At 44.9% G+C, this 21,842-nt stretch overlaps 1 protein-coding gene across 2 annotated transcripts in view; it reads left to right on the plus strand.

Annotated features, from left to right (window-relative positions):
- The window catches only part of CCDC61 (coiled-coil domain containing 61), a 597,856-nt gene that overhangs the window by 358,081 nt on the left and 217,933 nt on the right, over positions 1-21,842 (plus strand). For both annotated transcript variants that reach the window (XM_078660929.1, XM_078660928.1), the window contains exons 9-10: positions 3,202-3,280; positions 21,096-21,220. In XM_078660929.1, coding sequence (XP_078517055.1) covers positions 3,202-3,280; positions 21,096-21,220 — 204 coding nt within the window. The remainder of the gene's footprint in view (positions 1-3,201; positions 3,281-21,095; positions 21,221-21,842) is intronic.

A 21,842-nucleotide genomic window follows, 5' to 3' on the forward strand; every position in this document is an offset into this window, starting at 1 on the left:
CAGAACATCAAGAAAACCATTTTAAAGCACTGGCAACTACTGGCCCTTGAAGATGATTTCAAAGGAATCTTCACCTCGAATCCAAGATTCGCATATGAAAGGACCAGAAACCTTAAAGAACTTCTAAAATCCAAACCTACGGTTTCACCAACAACATACAAAGGTACATTGGCTTGTCACAATTGCGGCAACTGCAATTCAATTATTAAAGGCAATGAAATAAATCACCCATCAAGTGGCGCAACAATCAAATTAAAAGTGAATGGTACATGTGACAGTACTAACTTGGTTTATATGCTCAAATGCCCATGTGGGCTCCCCTATGTGGGTAAAACATCCAGAAAGATAAAAACCCGCCTAACAGAACATCGTTCAAACATCAGATTGAAATCCGCAAAATCCACGGTAGCGACACATTTTAATGACCATCAACACAATCTCAGCCAACTGAAGTACTGCATTTTGGAAATTGTTCCGATATTACCAGGAAGAGACAATGAACAATACCTCTTAAAAAGAGAACTGTACTGGATCAATAGACTATCATCCACCGCCCCTAGAGGGCTTAATGAACGTTTGGAATTTAGTTGCCATTTATAGACTTTTTGTGGAGTCTTATCATCAGCAATCGTAAAATATTTAAATGTAATGTATTTACTGCATTTTACACAATTTTCGTTCTGAAATATGTTTTGATAAGTCACTGCCTATATAATGGGTAACATAGGGCTTAACTCATTGTAAATCTCATAAGGTTTCGCATTTTATATTAAGTGCAATATACTTTAAACATTCTTTTTCAGTCGCACTACCTTTGGATGCTAGTGTTTACACATGTGACACTGACACGACCTAACAAGATCCTCGATACACATAGCTGACAACCTGGACCTATCACACGCCGTCACACATTTTTACGACCCACGTGACTTCAGAACGTCCATTTAATACGCGGGACTTCTGATTGTGTTCAACGCCGTTGAACGAGGAGCACAGAACGCGCAACAGAACTTTTTCTTGGTAAGTCCCGTTTTCGGGCCAAACAATTTCAGTTAACTAGCGTGAGCGTTAAGTATTGAACATCAAGTAACAATTGTTTGACATCGTTTTCACTTTCGCGCAGACCCGTTTTTACCCACGTTAACTGTCAACGAAAAGCCCACTCGTCAGACAAGGTCAGAGCTTTTTACTTCACATACATATATTTTTAACGTTCACAATAAACACTGCTTAGTAATATGGTTCAGAGGCAATACTGTTATACAATTTTTTGGTTTGGTACAATTTTTTGGTTTGGTACAATTTTGTGGTTTGGTACAATGTGTACACTCAATATGACAAGACTCATTGTTTTATACAGTTTATACATGAAATTTTGAATACGTGACCTCTCTCAAATTGCATGTCAATGAAAAGTGCAAGCTGAACCTGATGTATATATATGTGTATAAATAGATGTGACAGTGAATTGAAACTGTACTTGTTTACCTTACAGGAATCACATGGCCCCTGAGGAAGGGCTAGTGCCCGAAATGCATTGGGCCAAATGAGTTACCATGGCATAGAAGAGAAATATTATGTGTAAAAAGGAAAAGATAAAAATCCGAATAAAAACGCAATGAACTTTGGTTACAAGTATTGAAACTTTATTGAAATTAAACGCGAGTGCTCTGGGGAGACGCTGTTCTCAAGGGAGCAGCGCAAGCAAAAGTATTTGTATATCAATCCTGGTACAGGGGTTCCACCCCACGGGCACCACCCACCGACAAAATACTTTGGAGTAAAACTTTGAACAAAGAGTGCGTATCCCAAACACCGCTTTGGCTTTGAATACATCTTGTGTCTCCCAGACCAGCCCTGGCGCAGACATAAATGTTACATCCTCTCCTGGCCCTTGCCTACTCGGCTAGCAAGATATGCTTTAATACCAGGGAATCCAAACACACCGTACCAGCTTTTATATTACAGACTGTAACATTGATTAAGTACTCCCTCTTTTGGAGGCAAAGGCAATAGAACTGGAAAAACTAGCATTTCCACAACTGTTTTCAAACTCTGCGAAATGTAAAGTACAGATGACCAACAACATGTTCAAAGAATTATCGGTAGAAGTAAGACCATTTTTACCCCAACAACTAATCATACTGCTGTTATTAGTATCTCTAGTACTATAGTGGTCGCATCACTTCTGATAAGTGTATCCTTATTACTATGACTAGTGATACTGCTACTAGTACTGGTATAACTATTAGCACTAGTGCTGCTGTAACTGCCATCGATCCAACTACAACAAGCATTGGCATAGCCAATAGGTCTAGCCTTTGCGACCATATAAGTGTTTAGCCGTGCAACACTTGTCTTTCCTTCCATCATGAATATTTAAAGATTTTCCTAAGGATTACCTACTTACCATCCTCATTTAATATTTACATTCATCAGGTAACCCCTGATTTTAATGTCGGTTTGGGCATTGACAAAACAGTCTATCGTGGACCATGGCAAATTATGGTTTTGTTTGATGGGTCACATGGCATAGCCAATAGGTCTTGCGTTTGGGACCTTATAAGTGTTTAGCCATGGAACAGTTGAAATTGTTGCACCAAGGATATTGTTCTGCATAACTAAATACTTATAAGGTCCCAAAAACGAGACCTATTGGCTATGCCAATGTTTGTTTATATTTCATTATAGCTGTGTTTTATGGTGAAAGTGGTTTATAGCTCTTTGTTTTGGTCACATATTGTGAGTTGTTTAGCTGTTTGTTTTAGTGATTCGGTTTTCTATGCATATTTAATGTGTTTTTCTTTAAAAAAATTATCATCCACGTCATTACCACCTGTTTATTAGTCTTGTCATTGCCCACATTTGACATAACCACATCCTGTTTTATAATACCACCTTGGTGTCCTAAGTTGGGAAAATACATTATTGTTTAATGGCAGAAGGAAGGCCACATATGCCTATGGGAAAATACCACTAAAAGTAACCACCCTAGTTATCCCTACGTGGTAAACCACAACACAAAATAAACACTAAACGTTCTATATTGAGTTTGAAATGTTTTCTGACTTTTGGATACTGGTCTAAGCCCGAACTAACTTGGCGTATTTAAATGGCTCATGAGAAGGTTACTTAATCATTTTGCTCCCATTCTATTGAGTGTTTCTCTGTTAACTTTAATCTTTTTTCTGTCCCTTGTAGGAACTCGATTACCAAGGTTTGACCCGACTGCATACATAAAAGACAAAGAGCGAAAGCAGAAAGAAAGTGAAAGCAAACAGTAAGTACCACATTATGTACCCTTCAAGTCCGATTTCCAGGACATAAGACTGAAACCTCTATGATGTGGTTCATGTTTATTCCGTTTAGTGCTAACACACTTCAGACTTGGAACTTATTTCAAAAATTTGTGATACGTTTTAAAATTCTAATGCATTGCCTTGCTTGCACTGTATTAAGACAAACTGTTTTCTTCTGCATTGTAGGATCTTCACTGACAGTTCTAAATGTAGACTATTCCCATACATCTGCTGGAAACCCAGAACATTTTTAAAAAAAATATAATATAGTCAATCTGTAGTAGGAGGTGGGCACCTCAATTTCATTTAATATGATACACCTCCATGAAGAGCAAGACAGTCCAGCGTTTTCTTTTTCTTAGGCAAATACCTTAGTGTTGAACAGCTGTTAGACCACATTGCAGCAGCCAACTGAAAAGAAAACGCTACGCCACCCAAAGTAATTTTTATCCTTCCCTCTGCCAAAGTGATACGTGGGGAAAAAGTTGCTTGTCAGGCCAAAAGGGCACATAAAAAAGGCCGGCATACACCGGTGGTTACTATTTCTAGCATGTACTTTACTGGCAGTTTGACTCACTTTTTTAATTGGTTTTTTTTCCAGCTCGTGCCAAGAGGATCTCTGAACTCTTACAAGCTTTAATCACACTTTTTCCTTCAGAAATTTCTAAAGGATTGAGAAATGTGTGCTTTCATTCAATGTTGTTTACACCTGATAACTTTTTCCCTTCATTTTACCATTTGTGAGGGAATACTTTCTCACAAAAGGCCCTCTTTTATCAAAATGTCCCTCCTGTAGAAGGAAAAAAGCTGCTTCGGAACTTCACTCAGTACTTGTGGTTTGTGTACTAGCCACACATCCTGTTAAACAATTAGAATTGTGACCGAAAATAATGAAGAACCAACCTATTTGCTGTATTTAAACAACGCAACTAATGTCAATGCCAAGACCACCGGTACCAAAATGTACCCCTGGCACAGCCCAACTGATGTCCACTCCGACTACGTTGGGATCTGTGCCATCAGCTCCACCTTCAACGGCAAGACACCCAATAGCAGGGCCTTCAACACAAGAATACACCAGCGATAGCAGTCAAGAAGTTCTGCCGCCAATCTGACAATGTCCAGGTCGCTGTCAAGGAGATCAGCCTCGAGACATTCCACGTCTTCTGTTTTCTCATGTTCATCAAGAGATCATTGTGGTTCTCACCAAGATGAGATATAATTGCCGCTTCCAGTGTCATTAATTGTTATTCCTGCAGAGGATTCTCTACAAGAACCTCTTGATCTACTAGACTTACCATCAAAGCTGAAAAGGCCAGCTCTGTCATCTAGGCCACTTCTACCATAAGGTTCAGTTATGGTGCCTAGGGGCGCACTTCAGGGTCTCCTAGACCATGAAAATTGCCTCAACCTTATTCACTAATTCCTGATCAGAAATGTTCTTGGGTAACTCCAGTTAGACCTAAAAGATTATACTTTTTTTTACTTTGCCATTCTTTAGAGAGGGAGTGTAAAAACCCACTGAAAGAGTGGAGCTTAATCACTACCAACAAATGGTTCTGGCAGATCATCCTGGGCGGGTACACCCTACAGCTCAAAGTTCCTTCTCTGTCAGTCCCACGAAAACCAGTGCCAAAATGTCAGCTGTGACTTTTAAAGAAGGAGGTGAAATGTCTGCTCCAAAAATATGCAATTGAACCAGTTCCTTCATCTCAAAGAAAGAATGAAAGGAATCTATTCCATGAATTATTTTGGTTCCCAAGGAAAGCTCAACAGAGGAGTTCAGGCTAATCTTTGTCCTGAGGCAAACCAACAAATGGATCAGGAAGCTTACTTTCATGATGACCGCTTTACTTCACATATGTCTACAGCTTATGAAGGGAGATCTTGCTGCAGTCGAGCGATGTCCACCCTAGTGTCCCCCAATCTTGGTCTCAAGCACAGAACGTGACTGCTGGATGGCTTCATGGAGCACTGCATTGTCAGACGAATCAGAGCTTTGCTGCCTCTGGCTAACCCTGCTGTAGTTCTTGAAGGCCTCTGATTCATAGGTGGTATATCTATCCATTGTCGCCGGTGCCTTGTGAAGGTGTGGGTCGTCTCACCCCAAGGCTGATCCACGTGGCACCAATGCCACCTTTGTGGCTGTGGAGCACCTCAGGATGTAGGAGTAATGGCGGCAAGGGCCTCTTGGGACCCACCCTGTCACAGCATTGCTTAAAGGTCACACCTCTCCACTGGGTAGCAATGCTTGTGATCAATGAGGGGTGGCGAGTGGCTTGTGGGAGACCCACCACTGAGCAGCCTAAGCAGAGAGGCTAGTATACTGTCATGCCATCTTCTTCAATGCCCTTAACTTCCAACCAGGAATTGCAGAGGCAGCATGGACCAATCGTCATGCTCTTACAGCTGCTGCCAGTTTTTGATTATTACATGGCGGAAGAAGGATGAAACCAGGGGGGATGTAATGAAGTAAAACATATAACTAAGTAGTAAAGGAAAGGCACAGCCTGGTTACCTTCAAGAGAAGGACAGTATTAATTATGAGCTACCCTTCACTGTGACACCTTGAAAAACCTCCACCCGTAGGGAATCGGAAAGTGGGACCTACCTAGGCAAGTATTCCAGTAACCACCAAGAAGGCTAATTAAAAGGGCTCCAAAATGCTCTCAGGCCAGCTGCTGTCTATGCCAAAATTCGTATTCCAAATTACAAAATCTAAATAGGCAATGTCTCTTGTCTCAAAAAAGTTTTTTTTTTTAACACTCTTTTTTTATTAAGTTTTTTCAAACACAGCTTGGTACACATGTAGTCATACATAATTCGCACAGTTCGATATCCATTACATTAATTGATATCAGGCATTAGCAAAGGAATATAAATTCACACACAGAGAAAAATAAAAAGTGGCGAACAAGCTACGCATTGATCATTAGTCTACATAGGCAATCTAGGCGTTTAAAACTGCAGTACATCAGCAAGGCAGACCCTCTCGTAAGTATATACAGGGGATGCTCCATCAACAATTAATCTCTATTGAAAGCAAATCAAGCATCAGATCACATCATTTTATACAGTGCAACAGGGGCCCATCATCGCTCTCCTGCTAACCCGTCAGTGCACCACAAAAGGACGTCACTCATTACCTCCCACACTGAATCCTCCTATACATCGTGCAAGCCTCCGTCCTCATGGGAAGTGTAAACGTGCAGTCACAATGTGCTATTCTATGGGACCAGGCCCTGCTGCCCTCTGGGGGCTGGACCCATTATGAGTCAGTAAATAGCACTTTAACGGGGCCCATATATCATTAGGTCTGTACGTCACAGGAAGTAACTCATCATAAGTCGCAAGCTGTTCTTGACAATAAATTAGATCATCTATCCACACCTTAAATTTGGGCACTCTCCCTCTGCCCCATCTACATGCCACTCTTCTTTTAGCCAGTAATAGCTCCATAGCAACAAATTTGCGGTGTGCCGCCTGTAGTGGTTCCACGTACCCTAACAGAGCCAGTACAGGTGAAGGTTCCACGTGGATGTTGATAATTTTGGACAGTGCAGCAAAAACTTGCATCCAGTATGCCTGCACCCCATTACATTCCCATGCAAGGTGTAAGAATTTGCGGTGTGCCGCCTGTAGTGGTTCCACGTACCCTAACAGAGCCAGTACAGGTGAAGGCTCCACGTGGATGTTTATCATTTTGGACAGTGCAGCAAAAACTTGCATCCAGTATGCCTGCACCCCATTACATTCCCATGCAAGGTGTAAGAAGTCTGCTCCTGGGGCATGGCATCTGTCACACGTGTCCGAGTCTCGTAGTTTGTACCTGTGCATGCGAGTCGGTGTGTAGTATAACCTGTGTAGGAACTTATAGTGAATCATTCTGAGTCTACTGCTCGCCGAGATCCGTTCAGTTTGTTGCGAGCAGAATTCCCCCTGCCTATCCGTCAGGTCTGCGCCCAATTCCTGGTCCCATCTTGTTTTCGCATTCGCTACAGACTTCTCCCTCTGCGTGTGCACCGTTCTATATATCACCGATACTAGGCTTTTGGCTGGTGCACCTTTAAGTATCAGCTGTAGTGGCGCAAGGGCTTGGGACTCGTTAGGAAAATCTGGGGTAACAGAGCGAAGCCCCTGTCGGAGACGAATGTACAGGAAGGTGTCGTGAGGCGTCTGCTGTATACCCTGAAACATGTGTTCCAGTGTGCAAAATTGTCCCTCATGATATAAGTCCCCCCAAGTTCTTACCGGTTGTGTTCCGAAAACTTATGAAAAAGGGGCATGGCTGGGTAGTATACCAGCGGTAGAAGTGGCGAGTAGAGCATAGGCGTATCCAACATCTTGCTTATTTGTAACCAAGCATTAATCGTACATGATACTGTCGTTGGTGTCTTGTCTCTGCTAGGGAGTGGGGCATACAATGCACCGTCAATGGAACCGGCAGGGCAAGCCAATGTTCCGCTGCCACCTGAGGCAACACCAGAAAGTCGTCCAAAAGTTATAAATTCCCTAAGGACGGGGTTCATGTTTTGCTGGGGATCACGTATATAAAGCGTGATATCATCAGCGTACAGGGATATCGGAATCTGTCTCATATTGCAACTCAGCGCTCTGTCCCTATGGTGCTGCCGTGACTTCGCCGCTAGTGGTTACACTGCAATCGCAAAAAGTAAGGGCGATAGGGGCAGCCCTGTCTCGTGCCTCTTGTAACTGAAAACCCCTGAGACACTTTACCATTAATGGTTACTTTAGCCACTGGTGAGCAGTATAATAATCTTATCCAGGAGAGAAAAATAGGAGGAAATCCCATACGCGCCATCACACCAAACACATAATCCCATTCGATAGAGTCGAATGCCTTTGTAGCATCTAAAACAAGCATTTACAATGCAACGGTCTCGCCTTTGCAAAAGTTAGAGCTACTAGCATTGTAAATTACAACATTTTTATTTATGTGTTGGTTTTGAAAACAGATAAATAAATGACATTGTCATTTACAATGCCAATAGCTTAATCTCTCGCAAATGCGAGACCAATGCAACGGTCTCACCTTTGCAAAAGTTAGAGCTATTGGCTTTGTAAATGACAACATTTTTATTTATGTGTTGGTTTTTAAAACAGATAAATAAATGGCATTGTCAATTACAATGCCAATAGCGTAATCTCTCACAAATGCAAGACCTATTGCATTTGCAATGCAATAGGTCACGTATTTACGCGAGTGTGACGGGGCGGGCTTCCCACCCGAGGGTCCAGAAGCAATACAGGACTGGTGGTCCGCCCTGCCCTCTCACCCAATTGTGTCCCCTTGCAGCAGCAGTCTGAACCTCAGCAAAGCGCCGAATGGGATCCGGACGAGCAACCCACATGGAGCTGGGAAGAAGGAAAGGACACCGGCGCCTTTAACTGGGGATATCAACCGGACGAGACTCCTCCCCCTTTGGATGACGAAGCACAGACTCCGTCAAAAGAGGACGGAACCCGGAAGAGGACGGACGGCGTTTTCCTGGAGGCGAGGTGCGAACGAGGGCAGAGGAGAGCCTGTCGAGAGATACCGGAGGACGAAGGAGACGAGAGACCTGATCATCCGTGGCAGTTCCAGCAAGCCCGGAGGCCAGTGACCCCACAAGTCGCTCCGCCACGTTCCCATAGGAGGAGCGTGGCTCCAACGGGTACGGGGCAAGTTAGCGGGCTGGGTGGGACAACGTACCACTCCTCCTCCCTAAAACAACATCACCCGTGTATTATCTGCATACATTGTAAATAGTGTAAAAATCCGGAAGTCTATGCACGTCCCCCCCCCCCCCCCCCCTTTCACAAGCACTCATTGCACTGCCTCTGTACAGGACGAACACTCGGTTTCCTTCACTCCCGGTCCCTTTCAAGTCTCGCAAAAAGGTCGACCGTCCTAATACTTGTGTTTTGTTTCTTTTGTTTTTGGGTCTTCTCTGGTACGTGATACGATCCGGGAGGCGTATTCCCCACCACTCCGCTGAGATCCTGCTTGGGACTTAACGGGACATAACCGGCCAGACACTGGATCCCTTAAAGAACCCCAGAACCGATCCAGCGGCATTCGCAAGAGAAAGAATCACAAGCCGCCAGAGAAGGGTGTTCATGAAAATAAAACCATCATTGAAAAGCACACTTAAGGGCTCAGTGTCAGTTCCTCTTGTTCCACCTAACGTCCCTCATTGAAAAGCACACTTAAGGGCTCAGTGTCAGTTCCTCTTGTTCCACCTAACGTCCCACGTCCCCCGCAACAAGTGGTGTCAGAAGTGGGATCTCCATCCCAGTCCATCTGTAACCCCGAGATGGACACCATCATTCAACACCTTATAAAGGGACAAGAGAAGTTGCAATGGGCAGTAGAGAGACAGTTAACATCCGCCCTGGCTGACAGAGAGATGTTCCAAAACACCATCTCAGCCCATATAGAAAGCATTCAGAAGACCGTGCCAGTACCACCTGTTCAAATAGCCAGCGAGACCCGAGCACCTGTTCCTCACCGTTCCGGGATTGCCATACAAAAATATGTGCACGGGGAGGATCCAGACGCCTTCCTACTAAACTTTAAGAGAGCGGCCAGAGCATTAGGGTGGCCTGAGGACAAATGGCCCTTTTTCTTGGCCCCGTTATTAACAGGAGAAGCCCAATTCGCGTATCAAGTGGCGAATCCTCTGGGAAACACACCCTATAATGTTATCAAGGAGGTGGTTTTAGATCACCTGGGCCTTGACGCAGAAGCATACAGGGTCCGGTTTCGAAAGGAAAGAGGAACCCTGGGCGAAAACCCTAAAACCCTTTTCTTCTGCCTCAAAATGGCTGCGGATAAGTGGCTAAGACCAGCTACCAGCACCAAGGAGGAGGTGATGGCCAAAATGTATATCGAACAGTTTATGGAGGCTCTTCCATATGCCACTCAAAGGTGGCTAAGACAGCATTGAGGACTCTCAATAAAACAAGCCATAGAGATGGCAGCAAATTATGCCAGGGCCCAGCCTCGTGGTCCGGGATGGGATACTGAGAAAGCAAACAAGGGCACTCCCCCCTGAAGGTGGAGAAGAAGACCAGGCCCACGTTGGATCACCTGAAACCAAAATCGTTCAAAATGGACTTCCCTCTCCTGCGGGGGCCGCAATGCTTCGAATGTGGAGAATGGGGGCATATTGCCAGAATGTGCCCCCAGAAAAGACCCACGGAAGAACCGATGGAAGTGGGGTACCTTCCTAAAACGGTCTTATACTCCGCAGAGATGGGTGCCTCCTTTTACGTGAGTGTGCGGATGAATGGCAACCTATTAACCGCATGCGTGCGGGCGGAATTCCGCTCGTACGCTGAGATTTTTTAAAGCGCACTCTCGTGACGAGCTGGGCTCGTCATCAGCGTGCGAGGAGGCTACGCCATGACGAGCCCAGCTCGTCATCAGCGTGGAAGGGGTTAAAGGCCCTCTCAGACTCGGGGTGTAGACAGTCCGTGGTGCAGGAACGTTTTATACACCCCAGCCAATATGTCCCGGGGGCGGTGGTTCACATACGTTGTGTGCATGGGGATGTTAAGCCATACCCCCTAGCCCTGATAACCATAACACCTACAGATAGGGAACCATGCACAGTAAAAGTCGGGGTTGTAGATTCCCTTCCAGAAGATGTTATCCTGGGGGTAGACAATCCCGGGTTCCTTTCCCTTTTTTGTAACACCATGAAGTGGTCCCACCAGGCTTGCAGGGTTCCAAAACACAACCTACGCACTCCTGATCCTTGGATCCTGGACCGGAGTTTCAGGTTTGCCCAGGCCAACGATGCCACCTTATATAACGCCTGGGAACACGCCCATATAGCACAGAGCGTCCATCCTCCCCCGTATCCACGGTTTGTTACCAAGAACGACTTACTTTACAGAAAACATAAGAAAGGAGGAGATATGATGCTGTTAGTGCCCATGTCCTTTCGAGAACAGGTGTTGTTCTTCGCTCATACCCACCTCACGGCGGGTCATTCAGGAAAAAAGAAGACCACGGAAAGTATACTGCGCTGCTTCTATTGGCCGGGAATCTACAAGGATGTCCTGAACTATTGCGCTAAGTGTGAGATCTGCCAAAAACATGCACACAGGCCTCCAGCGGCTCCTCTGCGACCCCTGCCAATCATCGGGGTCCCATTTGAACGAGTGGGTATGGACTTGATAGGCCCATTGCCAAAATCGTCAAGAGGGCACTTGTATGCCCTCGTTGTTGTGGACAATGCTGCCCGGTTTATCGAGGCCTTCCCTTTAAGGGCCCCGACCACATCTAATATCGCAGAAACATTTGTGGAGTTATTTTCAAGGGTCGGATTCCCGAAGGAGATCCTGACGGACCAGGGCACCCCGTTTACATCACGCCTAATGAAGGAAGTCTGTAAGACACTGGATCTACACCATCTACGTACCTCCGTATATCACCCCCAGACGGATGGGCTGGTGGAGCGCTACAACCAGACCCTAAAGAGCACCCTAAAAAAATTACTTACAGCAGAAGGACCAGACTAGGACCGCCTCCTACCGTTGGCCCTATATGTACTCAGGGCCCAAAAACAGAGCAGCCTAGGCTGCTCCGCCTTCGAGTTGTTATACTGACGTCTCCCAAGGTCCTTACTGGAAATAACGAAAGACGCATGGGAAATGGAGGGCGAACAAGAACAGAAATCCCTACTTGAGTACACTACACAACTGAAGTCCAAACTAGGAAAACTACGAAGTTTAGCCTATGCTAACCTGGAGCAACAAAGGAATAAACAAAAGAGAAATTACGACAAAGGAAAGAAATTGAGAAGACTGAAGGTGGGAGACTGGGCTCTTCTACTCTTGTCATCTAGCTCCTGCAAAGGCAAGAACGAGTGGACAGGCTCCTACCAAGTAACGGATACGATTGGAGACACAACGTACAGACTACTAGTGACGCCTACGAAGAACCAGTGTTACCACATTAACTTATTGAAACAATGGATTGGCCCGCCCCCCAAAGGAGCGAACTTATTGCTACCCACTCGACCTAAAACATCGTCTACCATAGACAAGCTTATCATAAACAACAAACTGTCCGTTCAGAAGGAAAACGACCTGAAACAGACCCTGTTGCCTTTTTCCCATATTTTTTCGGATCTGCCGGGGAGGACTACTCTGGTTGAACACAACATTGAAACCCTCCCCGGTAAAATGGTGAAACAAAAGCCGTATAGAATCCCAGCGTCAGAAGAGAGGCGGTGAGAAGAGAAGTACGGGAGATGATGAGCCTTGGGGTTATCCGCCCCTCGAGCAGCAGTTGGGCGAGCCTCCTCGATAGTCATGGTACCCAAACCAGACGGTTCCAAGCGTTTCTGCATGGATTTCAGGGCCCTCAACGCAATATCTACTTTCGACGCGTACCCCATACCGAGGGTCGATGAGCTGATTGAGAAGCTAGGGAATGCGGTATACATCACCACCTTGGATCTCACGAAGGGATATTGGCAGGTGCCCCTCCGTGAAGAAGATAGGAAAAAAACGCTTTCATAACCGACGAGGGCCTTTTCGAGTTCACAGTTCTTACCTTCGGCCTTCATGGAGCCCCTGCCACGTTCCAGCGCCTTATGAACAGCATACTAAAACCATACCCTTCGTTCAGCTCAGCCTACCTGGACGACATAGTCGTTTTTAGCCGAACCTGGGAAGACCATCTACACCATCTGACAACCATCCTAACCGCCCTGGAAAAAGCGGGTTACATGTCAACGCGAAGAAGTATAAAATCGCTTTCCACAGAGTGAAATACCTGGGTTATAGGTTGGGAGACGGGAAAATTGCACCACAGACCGAGAAAGTGAAGGCCATTGAGGAAACACCCTTTCCACACAATAAACGAGACCTAAGCGCCTTTCTCGGCCTGATCGGCTACTACCGTCGATTTATCCCCAGATTTGCGGAGCTGGCCGCCCCCTAACTACTTTACTTCGGAAGGATGTCAGACCCAAGGAACTCCTACATCCATCACGGGAGGCTCAGACAGCGTTTGAAAATTTGAAGCGGACGATCACGACACAACCCGTCTTGATTTCGCCTGACTTCAACAAGACATTTCTCCTAGCAACGGACGCATCAGAGACAGGTATTGGGGCAGTGTTGTCCCAGATCGGGGAGGATGGACTGGAACACCCGGTGCTTTACACTAGCTGCAAGTTGTTTCCACGGTAAAGCAAGTACCCCACAATAGAGCGCGAGTGTCTTGCTATTAAATGGGCCATTGAGAAGTTGCAGTATTATTTAGAGGGAAAGCCATTCATCCTGTATACTGACCATGCCCCCTTGAAGTGGCTGTATGCTAACCAGGGCCACAATCCCCGGGTACTTAGGTGGTTCCTGTCCCTTCAGCCATATGGGTTTACTGTACGGCACAAAAAGGGTTCAGAGAACGGGAACGCTGATTTCCTCTCCAGAGTCTTTCCTCTCCCCGATCAGGTGAAGCCAGGGGGGGAGGTGTGTGACGGGGCGGGCTTCACACCCGTGGGTCCAGAAGCAATACAGGACTGGTCGTCCGCCGTGCCCCTCTCACCCAATTGTGTCCCCTTGCAGCAGTAGTCTGAACCTCAGCAAAGCGCCGAATGGGATCCGGACAAGCAACCGCAACCCACATGGAGCTGTGAAGAGGGAAAGGACACCGGCGCCTTTAACTGGAAATATCAACCGGACGAGACTCCTCCCCCTTTGGATGACGAAGCACCGACTCGGTCAAAAGAGGACAGAACCCGGAAGAGGACGGACGGCGTTTCCCTGGAGGCGAGGTGCGAACGAGGGCAGAGGAGAGCGTGTCGAGAGATACCGGAGGACTGAGGAGACGAGTGACCTGATCATCCGTGGCAGTTCCAGCAAGCCCGGACGTCAACGGACTTCAACGACCGCACAAGTCGCCCCGTCAGGTTCCCACGGGAGGAGCGTGGCTCCAACAGGTACGGGGCAAGTTAGCGGGCTGGGTGGGACAATGTACCACTCCTCCTCCCTAAAACAACCACCCGTGTATGATCTGCATACATTGTAAATAGTGTAAAAATCCGGAATTCTCTGCACCCCTGGTAAAATATGAGTGTAGAAATGGCCGGTTAGCCGGCAGTAAAATCATCTGGGGCCAACGCTTGCTTTTTCTGTAGATAGTTACAGTTAGAACCTAGCTCACTGAAGCATGCAGCAGTCTATTTTACTCTCCCTCGATGACTCTGCGATATCAACCTGATGCCTCCATTTCAACTTCTCTCTGCACTAAGAGGCTTGCACGGTCACTGCCTTTCTCCTCCTTCTGGTGCTCCAATGGCCATTTTGAAGCTGACCGTTACCCAGACAGACACAGGGGCGGTTGTGTCAGTATTCAATCTTTCAACCAAAATGCCACATCAGGTCATATTTTTCGTTTTTGGATTCACAATCACTTCCTTTACCAAATTCTGTCTAGTGATGCCTCCATATTGTCACGCCTGTAAGGTCCAGAGCACAAAAATCAGCAGACATCCTTGCAGGTCCCTCTTCGGGCCGCCCCTTTCTATCCACCCTAAAGTTATTGTTGACCTCAGGGTGACACAGGGACCCAAACTTCAGCCAATGAGGTGGAAAAAACGAGATCTCATGCTCGGCATCAATACCACCAAAGCTCAGATTTCCCATCAGTGAGAAGATGACATATCATAGTGAGCCTGTGATCGGGGAAGAAGGGTTATATTTGAATATATGGTACCACCAGTGCTGGAGAACTACAGGTACAGGTAAGTAAAGAAGTGTTACTTACTTGTATTACCAGTTCTGAATCACACGTATTCTCAATGAAATCATAAACGTAGAATAGTCTCACCCATGTGCAGGGACCACAGAACACTTCTTTATATCGATTCATCTGAAGATGGAGGTAACTACCATAAAGATAAGCAGCGTGGTGACACCACCATAAGTCAGTGACAGATCAGCTCTATCTGCATTTTATCTGTAAAAAGACTGCAGCAATATAATTACAGTGTTAAACCACATGGCAGCATTTAGAAAATGTTCCTTTCATCAAATACTTCCTGGAAGGATTAAAGAAAGTCTATCCGGCAATTAGAAGGCCTGCTCCCCCATGGGAGGTTGAATTTGGTTCTCGCTCAACTCATGAGTCCTCATTGCAGCATCTTTTGAGGAAAGTTTATTTCTTAATCACAGTTACAGTGGCAAGAAATACAGTGAATTTCAGGCCATATTATCATATGGGGGTGCGTTACTGAAGGTAAGTAACTTGTTCTTCTGTTGGCTATGTCTAACTGCAGATTCCTCACCTTTTGAATAGAATCCCGAAGCAGTCCCACACCTGGAGGTGGGTGAATGTGTATACCAAAAATCCACCAAAACAGAATGAACAAAGTGACCGTCTCTCTTACTTTAAGAATCTAAACAATAATGCTTCACAAAAGTGTGAAGGGAGACCCAAGTCGCAGCTTTACAAATATCTGCAACCGGGAACACCTCTAACCAATGCAGAGGTAGAAAACGTAGCTCTAGTAGAATTAGCACGAATACCTTCAGGAGGCTTTCCAATGTACCCCACAAAGAATTACTCATCAAGTCTAAAATCTCTTGTCCTGTCCATGCAGAAACTGACAGCTCTTTTGGGGTCCAAGCGTTGAAGTTGAAGTCTTTATTTATTCCACAATAAATGAGCACATCCAATCTCATCAGCTGTCAGTAGGAAACTGACTCACAATGAATATTCTATGGAACATAGAATACATACCAATTCGAAAGAAAGCATGTACTTAAAGGGGAAATGCATGCATGTTACTAAAACAACATTAAAGAGAAATGCATGCACAAATCAATACAACATACAATTACAGAAATATAACATACTACAATCACATTAATGGGCATTAATATGCAAGATGACAAGCAGTAATCTCCTCGGTGCATCAGGCACCTTTGCCAGTTGTATTGAAAAAAGGCTTTGTCAATGTGGAATGTCTTTATATGAGCACTCTTGCTCACGCCTGTAAGGAGATGGTCACTCTTGCTCACGCCTGTAAGGAGATGGTCCCCTGTTGTCATCCAATTGAACGCCCTCATGTTAGAAACAGGACTAAGAGCTCTAAATGGTCGTACCACCTCCGATGCTCAGGGGGCAAATACATATAACAGATTATCGCACGAAAGTAGAATTGATTATATAATGGTGGATGGGAGAGCATGGAAGTTAGTGGTGGACATGGTTATTATACCGTCAGAGGAGAGTGACCACAACCCCCTATCCCTCACATTAGTGGATATATGGCAGAGAAATAAGAATACTGCGCTAGATAATGCGAGGTTAATAACTAAGAGAGTTGTACCATCTAACTGTAATAGATTCCTCAAGTGGCCCAAGTTTAGTATAGTTGAAACTAGATTAGGTGCACTGGATGGAATCCTTAGTGAGCAGTCCTTAAGGCTTTCAGCAGCATGTAATGGCGCGGCTGGGCCTGCGGAGGTAGATACTATTTACACTGACACTATAGATCAGATTGTCAAACTGTTCATAGTCTCAGGTAAGAAGAGCTCGATAACTGCCAAGCCAGTGCAGAAATTGTTTGACAGTAATTGCAGAATGAGGAAGAACAACTTGATCCTTGCTATTAAATCTAGCAATCCAGTTGCTGTTCGGGTGGCCAGATTGCACTATAAACAAGCCATGACAACAGCTAAAACAGCTAAAAGGGAGTGGGAAGAATCTCATTGGGAAAGCCTCAGAGCTGCAAGTAATGCTAAGAACGGTGAGCTATTTTGGGCCCTAGTCAGAAGATCTAATGGGTGTGACCCGGACCAAATCCCTAACCATATTACAGATACTGAATGGTTTGAGCACTTCAGTAAACTCTATGGGGGTGTTGAACTGCCCGGAGCTCCAGGCATTTGAGCGTTGCCCTGGCTATTGGTTCCGGAGGGATTCCCCTAACCAGAGTTGATAAGAAAGAGGTGCTGGTGGCAATAGCTAAGATAGTACCTGCTAAAGCCCCAGGGCAGGATGGTGTACCGGGCGATCTTTTTAAAGCTAATCCTGAAGGATGGGCCTCTTATTTTGTAAATCTAACAAATGCTCTGTTGGAAGGTTCACCTGTCCCTAGTTCATGGAAGGCGGCTGAAGTGATCCCTATCTATAAGAAGGGCCTCAGGGAGGACCCTGCCAACTATCGCCCAATTAGTCTTATAGATGCAGGACAGAAATTGGTTGGCAGGGTACTCCTGGAGAGGATTATTTCCTGGGCTGATGAGAATAATATCATCTCACCCTTTCAGGCGGGCTTTAGGGCCTGCACAGGCACGATAGACCAGGCTTTTAGGCTGGTACTCCTACACTGGAAGGTGGTCACCATTGGCAAAGGCGGTCTTTATCTGGCATTTATTGACTTGAAGACCGCCTTTGACCTGGTCCCTCGAGACCGCCTTTGGATGATCCTGGAGGAGATGGGGATTCCTTCACCCATAGTGAATCTTTTGGCACGCATGCATGGCGGCACTTACGCCCGTATTAGATGGGGTACACAGGAGCAAAAACTGACAGAATCCCTGTGAATCGTGGGGTACGCCAGGGCGGCGTACTAGCCCCAACACTCTTCACGTTATTCGTGAATGGCGTAGTCTCTTTCCTGCTCGATATTAATGCTGATGCCCCAGTATTGGCGGGTGATAAAGTCCCCGCACTTCTTTTTGCGGATGATACGCTGTTGGTATCAAAAACTCCCGCAGGGTTGCAGAAGCTGCTGGACCGTTTCTGTCTGTTCTGTAAGCTTAGGGGCCTTGTAATAAACACCTCCAAAACTAAGCTCCTCTATTTCAACCCAAGTAGGTCATCAAGATCCACCCTTTCCCTGGATGGGGTGCCATTGGAACGTGTACAGGAATTCGACTACTTGGGAATTAGAATTTCGGATAAAGTGAAATGGCAGCCACACATAGATGAAATCAATACAAAAGGAGATGATGGACGGATCGTTTGAACAAATCAAACACTCACCCCCAGTCAACTGATCTGGGTTTAATCCATCACCATTCTTTAGTTCACTCAGCCACCCTAGTTCAGACATGGCTATATGCAAATCAGTCTGACACATAGATAAAATGGCATTAAGCCACAAAAGGGTAGTTGGAGTGCTAGGGAGGGAACATCGCGCATCCACCTCCAAGCCCATTGCTCCTGCTCTTGATATCTATGCAGCGAAAGCTGTAGGCTGCGCCCTTTATGGCGCAGAGCTTTGGGGCTTTGATTGTGTTGACGCCCTAGTCACTTCAGAGAACACGTTTTTTAAGGAACTGGTATTGCTCCCGAGGGGTACTCCCACTAAACCACTCTTGAGTGATCTGGGTCGCCGCTCTATTAAGGATTTAGCCATTCTACGCCCTCTTTTATATTGGGCTCGGCTATGGAGGACCCCGGAGCTCTCAAGGTATTTAGATGGTTTAAGAGAAGTCATGAATCTTTATGGTGCCTACAATATTAGTTGGATTAAAAACATAAGAAAGCTCTTACTTGTAACGGGCCTGCCAACTGAGTGGGAGCCTGGGGTATCGTTATCCAAGGCCGAAATTAAGCAAGCCTATTAGTCATGGGTTGACGACCAAGAACAGAGGGACCCAAATCTAGGTAGGCTGACTGAGGCGTTTCGACAGCATAAATCAAAGCCTCGTCTGGAGCCCTACCTAGATTTTATTAAGAAACCAAGAGATAGATCCCTCTTTATCCAGTTTAGGCTGGGAACACTCCCCCTTCGTGACTATACTAGTAAGTGGAAGCCCCCGCACCAAACCTCTCCTGACTGCCCCTTCTGTGAAGGTACAATTGAAAATATTTCTTATGTCTTCTTTGTATGCCCAGCCTATGCTAACCCTAGACAAAAGTGGCTTAAACCTGTGTGCCTATTGCTCGGAACCAGGGACCACTCTGCTGCACTTAGAATTCTTAAGGCAGATGTTAGCACAACCATAGTGTGTGGGGTGGCCAAATTTCTTAGCTGGGCCTGGTTGATTAGGCTGAAGGCTACTAGATGATCTGACTTTGTTTATTTTTTACATCTATAAATCCTCACAAAGCTGCTAAAAGTGTAATACATTTTTAAACTATTTATTGTAACATAAATTATTTTTATTGTAACCTTTTTAAAAATGTATTATCAATGAATTGTGATTTTATATTTTTATGTGCTTTTATGATATTCTGTATATCAAAATAAAGTTTTGATGATATGAGCAATACATAACAGCTGTAGCCTCTGAATGGACCTGGCAACAAGTTAATAATATCAATAATAATTCTCTGTAACACCGAATAATCTATCACTTAAACTTTGCTTTAAATTTATTTTGGAAATGAAACCATTTTTCTCTAAGCACCATATTTTAAGTTCTGAAAAGACACATTTTCGACTCCAGTGCAGGCTTTTTGTATACATATATTAATTTAACTGAGCAAAAGCTTCTAATTTAGTAGGCTGGGCTGCACACTGGAGAGCTATTTACTGTCAGCTTTCACAAGTTACTCGTTGGAGAAGGCTGCTTTAGATAGCTTGTTCATTTGCTGTTGAGTCTACTATGGTTAGGAAATACTGGAATCTTTCCAGAACTCTCTTCAGGATAACAACAGAAAGGAGGGTTCACTAACTGTCCAGGTTTGAAGAAGTGTATTTCCTTTTATAAGATTCATGTGATATATATGGGAAATATGAACCTTAATGAATGAAATTAACCTCTTGAAAACTGGACATAGTCTGGTGAACCCTCATTTCCGTTACTGCCTTCAGTGAATTACTAGGTTGGGCATCTCTGTTTTATTTTTTTATTTCTTTGAGTTTTATATAGCATGAACTCGACCCGGAGGTATCGGAGTGCTTTACATGAGCACCTGTTGCGTTGCAGACTGACACGTTAATTTTGTTGGGCATGGGAGATTAAGTGATTTGCTCAGTATCACAGGATGATGAGCGTCCCTGCCGAGACTCAGCCCGGTTCCCCAGCTTCGAGGTCGACCGCTCTAGCGGTTAGGCCACATCCTTTTCCTGGTAGAGGAGGGTAACTTCGCCTAGTGCGAAAAGTGACGAGTTGCCTAATTGTAACATCTCTTAAGGAACTTTTAAAGTAACATTTATGTTTGTGACTGTCCAGGGTAGACATGAACAGTTTCTAGACCCACTAATCCCTAAATATGCAGAAGGTAATTTATTTTCGAGGTGGATTACATCTGTTTTTTAGGTACTCTTTTAGTTGAGTTGTTGTGGGAGAGTGTCCTTAACGATCCACAACCCAGCTACTTTGTGGAAAGACTTAGAAATGCGGTTACTAGTGTGTAGTGGAGTCCTGAACCCATGGCCCCAGGAGGCCCAAATTCTTTGAGTTTATAAAACCTGGCAGATTATTCAAGCAACCAGCTCATCGATACGAGAATCACTAATTATATGGGAAATTAAAAGTTAGCGTTGAGGGCTTATATGGTTTCCATGCAAACTTTTGTTGGAGTGACTCTGTGACAGCTCAGAAGGAAACAGAGGATGATGTACAGCAAGCTAGGATTTTTACACATGTGATGATTAGGATATTTAAAGATGTGACGATTGTGAGGAGTTATTGCATTTTCATTTAGCTTAACAGTACTAGTAATCTAAAGAAATAACATGTCCTCTTTTCCTGATGTTCAGAAGTAGTTTAACAATGCTTTTAAGATACTGATGGAAGAGAAGCAATTTTAAAAGCAATTCATTTTATCATCTTTTTAATGGTGTCTTGTGATATTCCCTTGCACAGCATACGAAGGACCCAGAGGGAAATAGGAAGTTCCCCAGTAAGTGACCGGGGCAGATTACCTTCAAGAGGCTCAAGGGGTGCCAGAGGAGATAGTGCTGGCAAAAACAGAGGTCGAAGCTCATCCGGTACGTAGAGGTATCTTTGAGATTTTCTGTCATGACGATGATGGTCATCATAGGTTATTTATAATACGTACCACTAAGGAGAATGCATCTATTCACAGATCAGGTCACTAGCCATGCGTCCTTGAGGATAGTAGCTTTTCAAAGTCAAATGACAGGAATATTATTCAATAGTGTTGCTCTTGTGTTAGGAAATGAGTTGGCCATCAGAGGCTGATTGTTGTTATTGCACCAAGAAACCACAATCTCGTACCTCGGACAGGTTCCTAAAGGCCAGAGGACCCAAACTTTATATGGCATACCCCCTCATGTAAATAAAATTCATAGGGGCCCTCCAGAATGACAAATCTATTTTTTCTCAATTATTGTATACAATTGCCAGCTCTAAATGTATTTTACAATTCAAACATTGCAGTTAAATTATAAAATGCAATCAAATGCGTGATTGCCAACATGCTACAGGCATCCTGGTCTTCCTGAAGTGTAAACGTTTCTACAGTGTGATTCTTTATCAGAAATAGGGGTTTAGGAATTTTGAGTGTTATTCCCACCCTCCCACCCCCCCTCATCCCCCCTTGACACCTTCTCCCAACCAGGACATGATTGACAGAAGATGATACTGATG

The sequence above is a fragment of the Lissotriton helveticus genome, chromosome 9, assembly GCF_964261635.1.
Source record: "Lissotriton helveticus chromosome 9, aLisHel1.1, whole genome shotgun sequence".
NCBI lineage: Eukaryota > Metazoa > Chordata > Amphibia > Caudata > Salamandridae > Lissotriton > Lissotriton helveticus.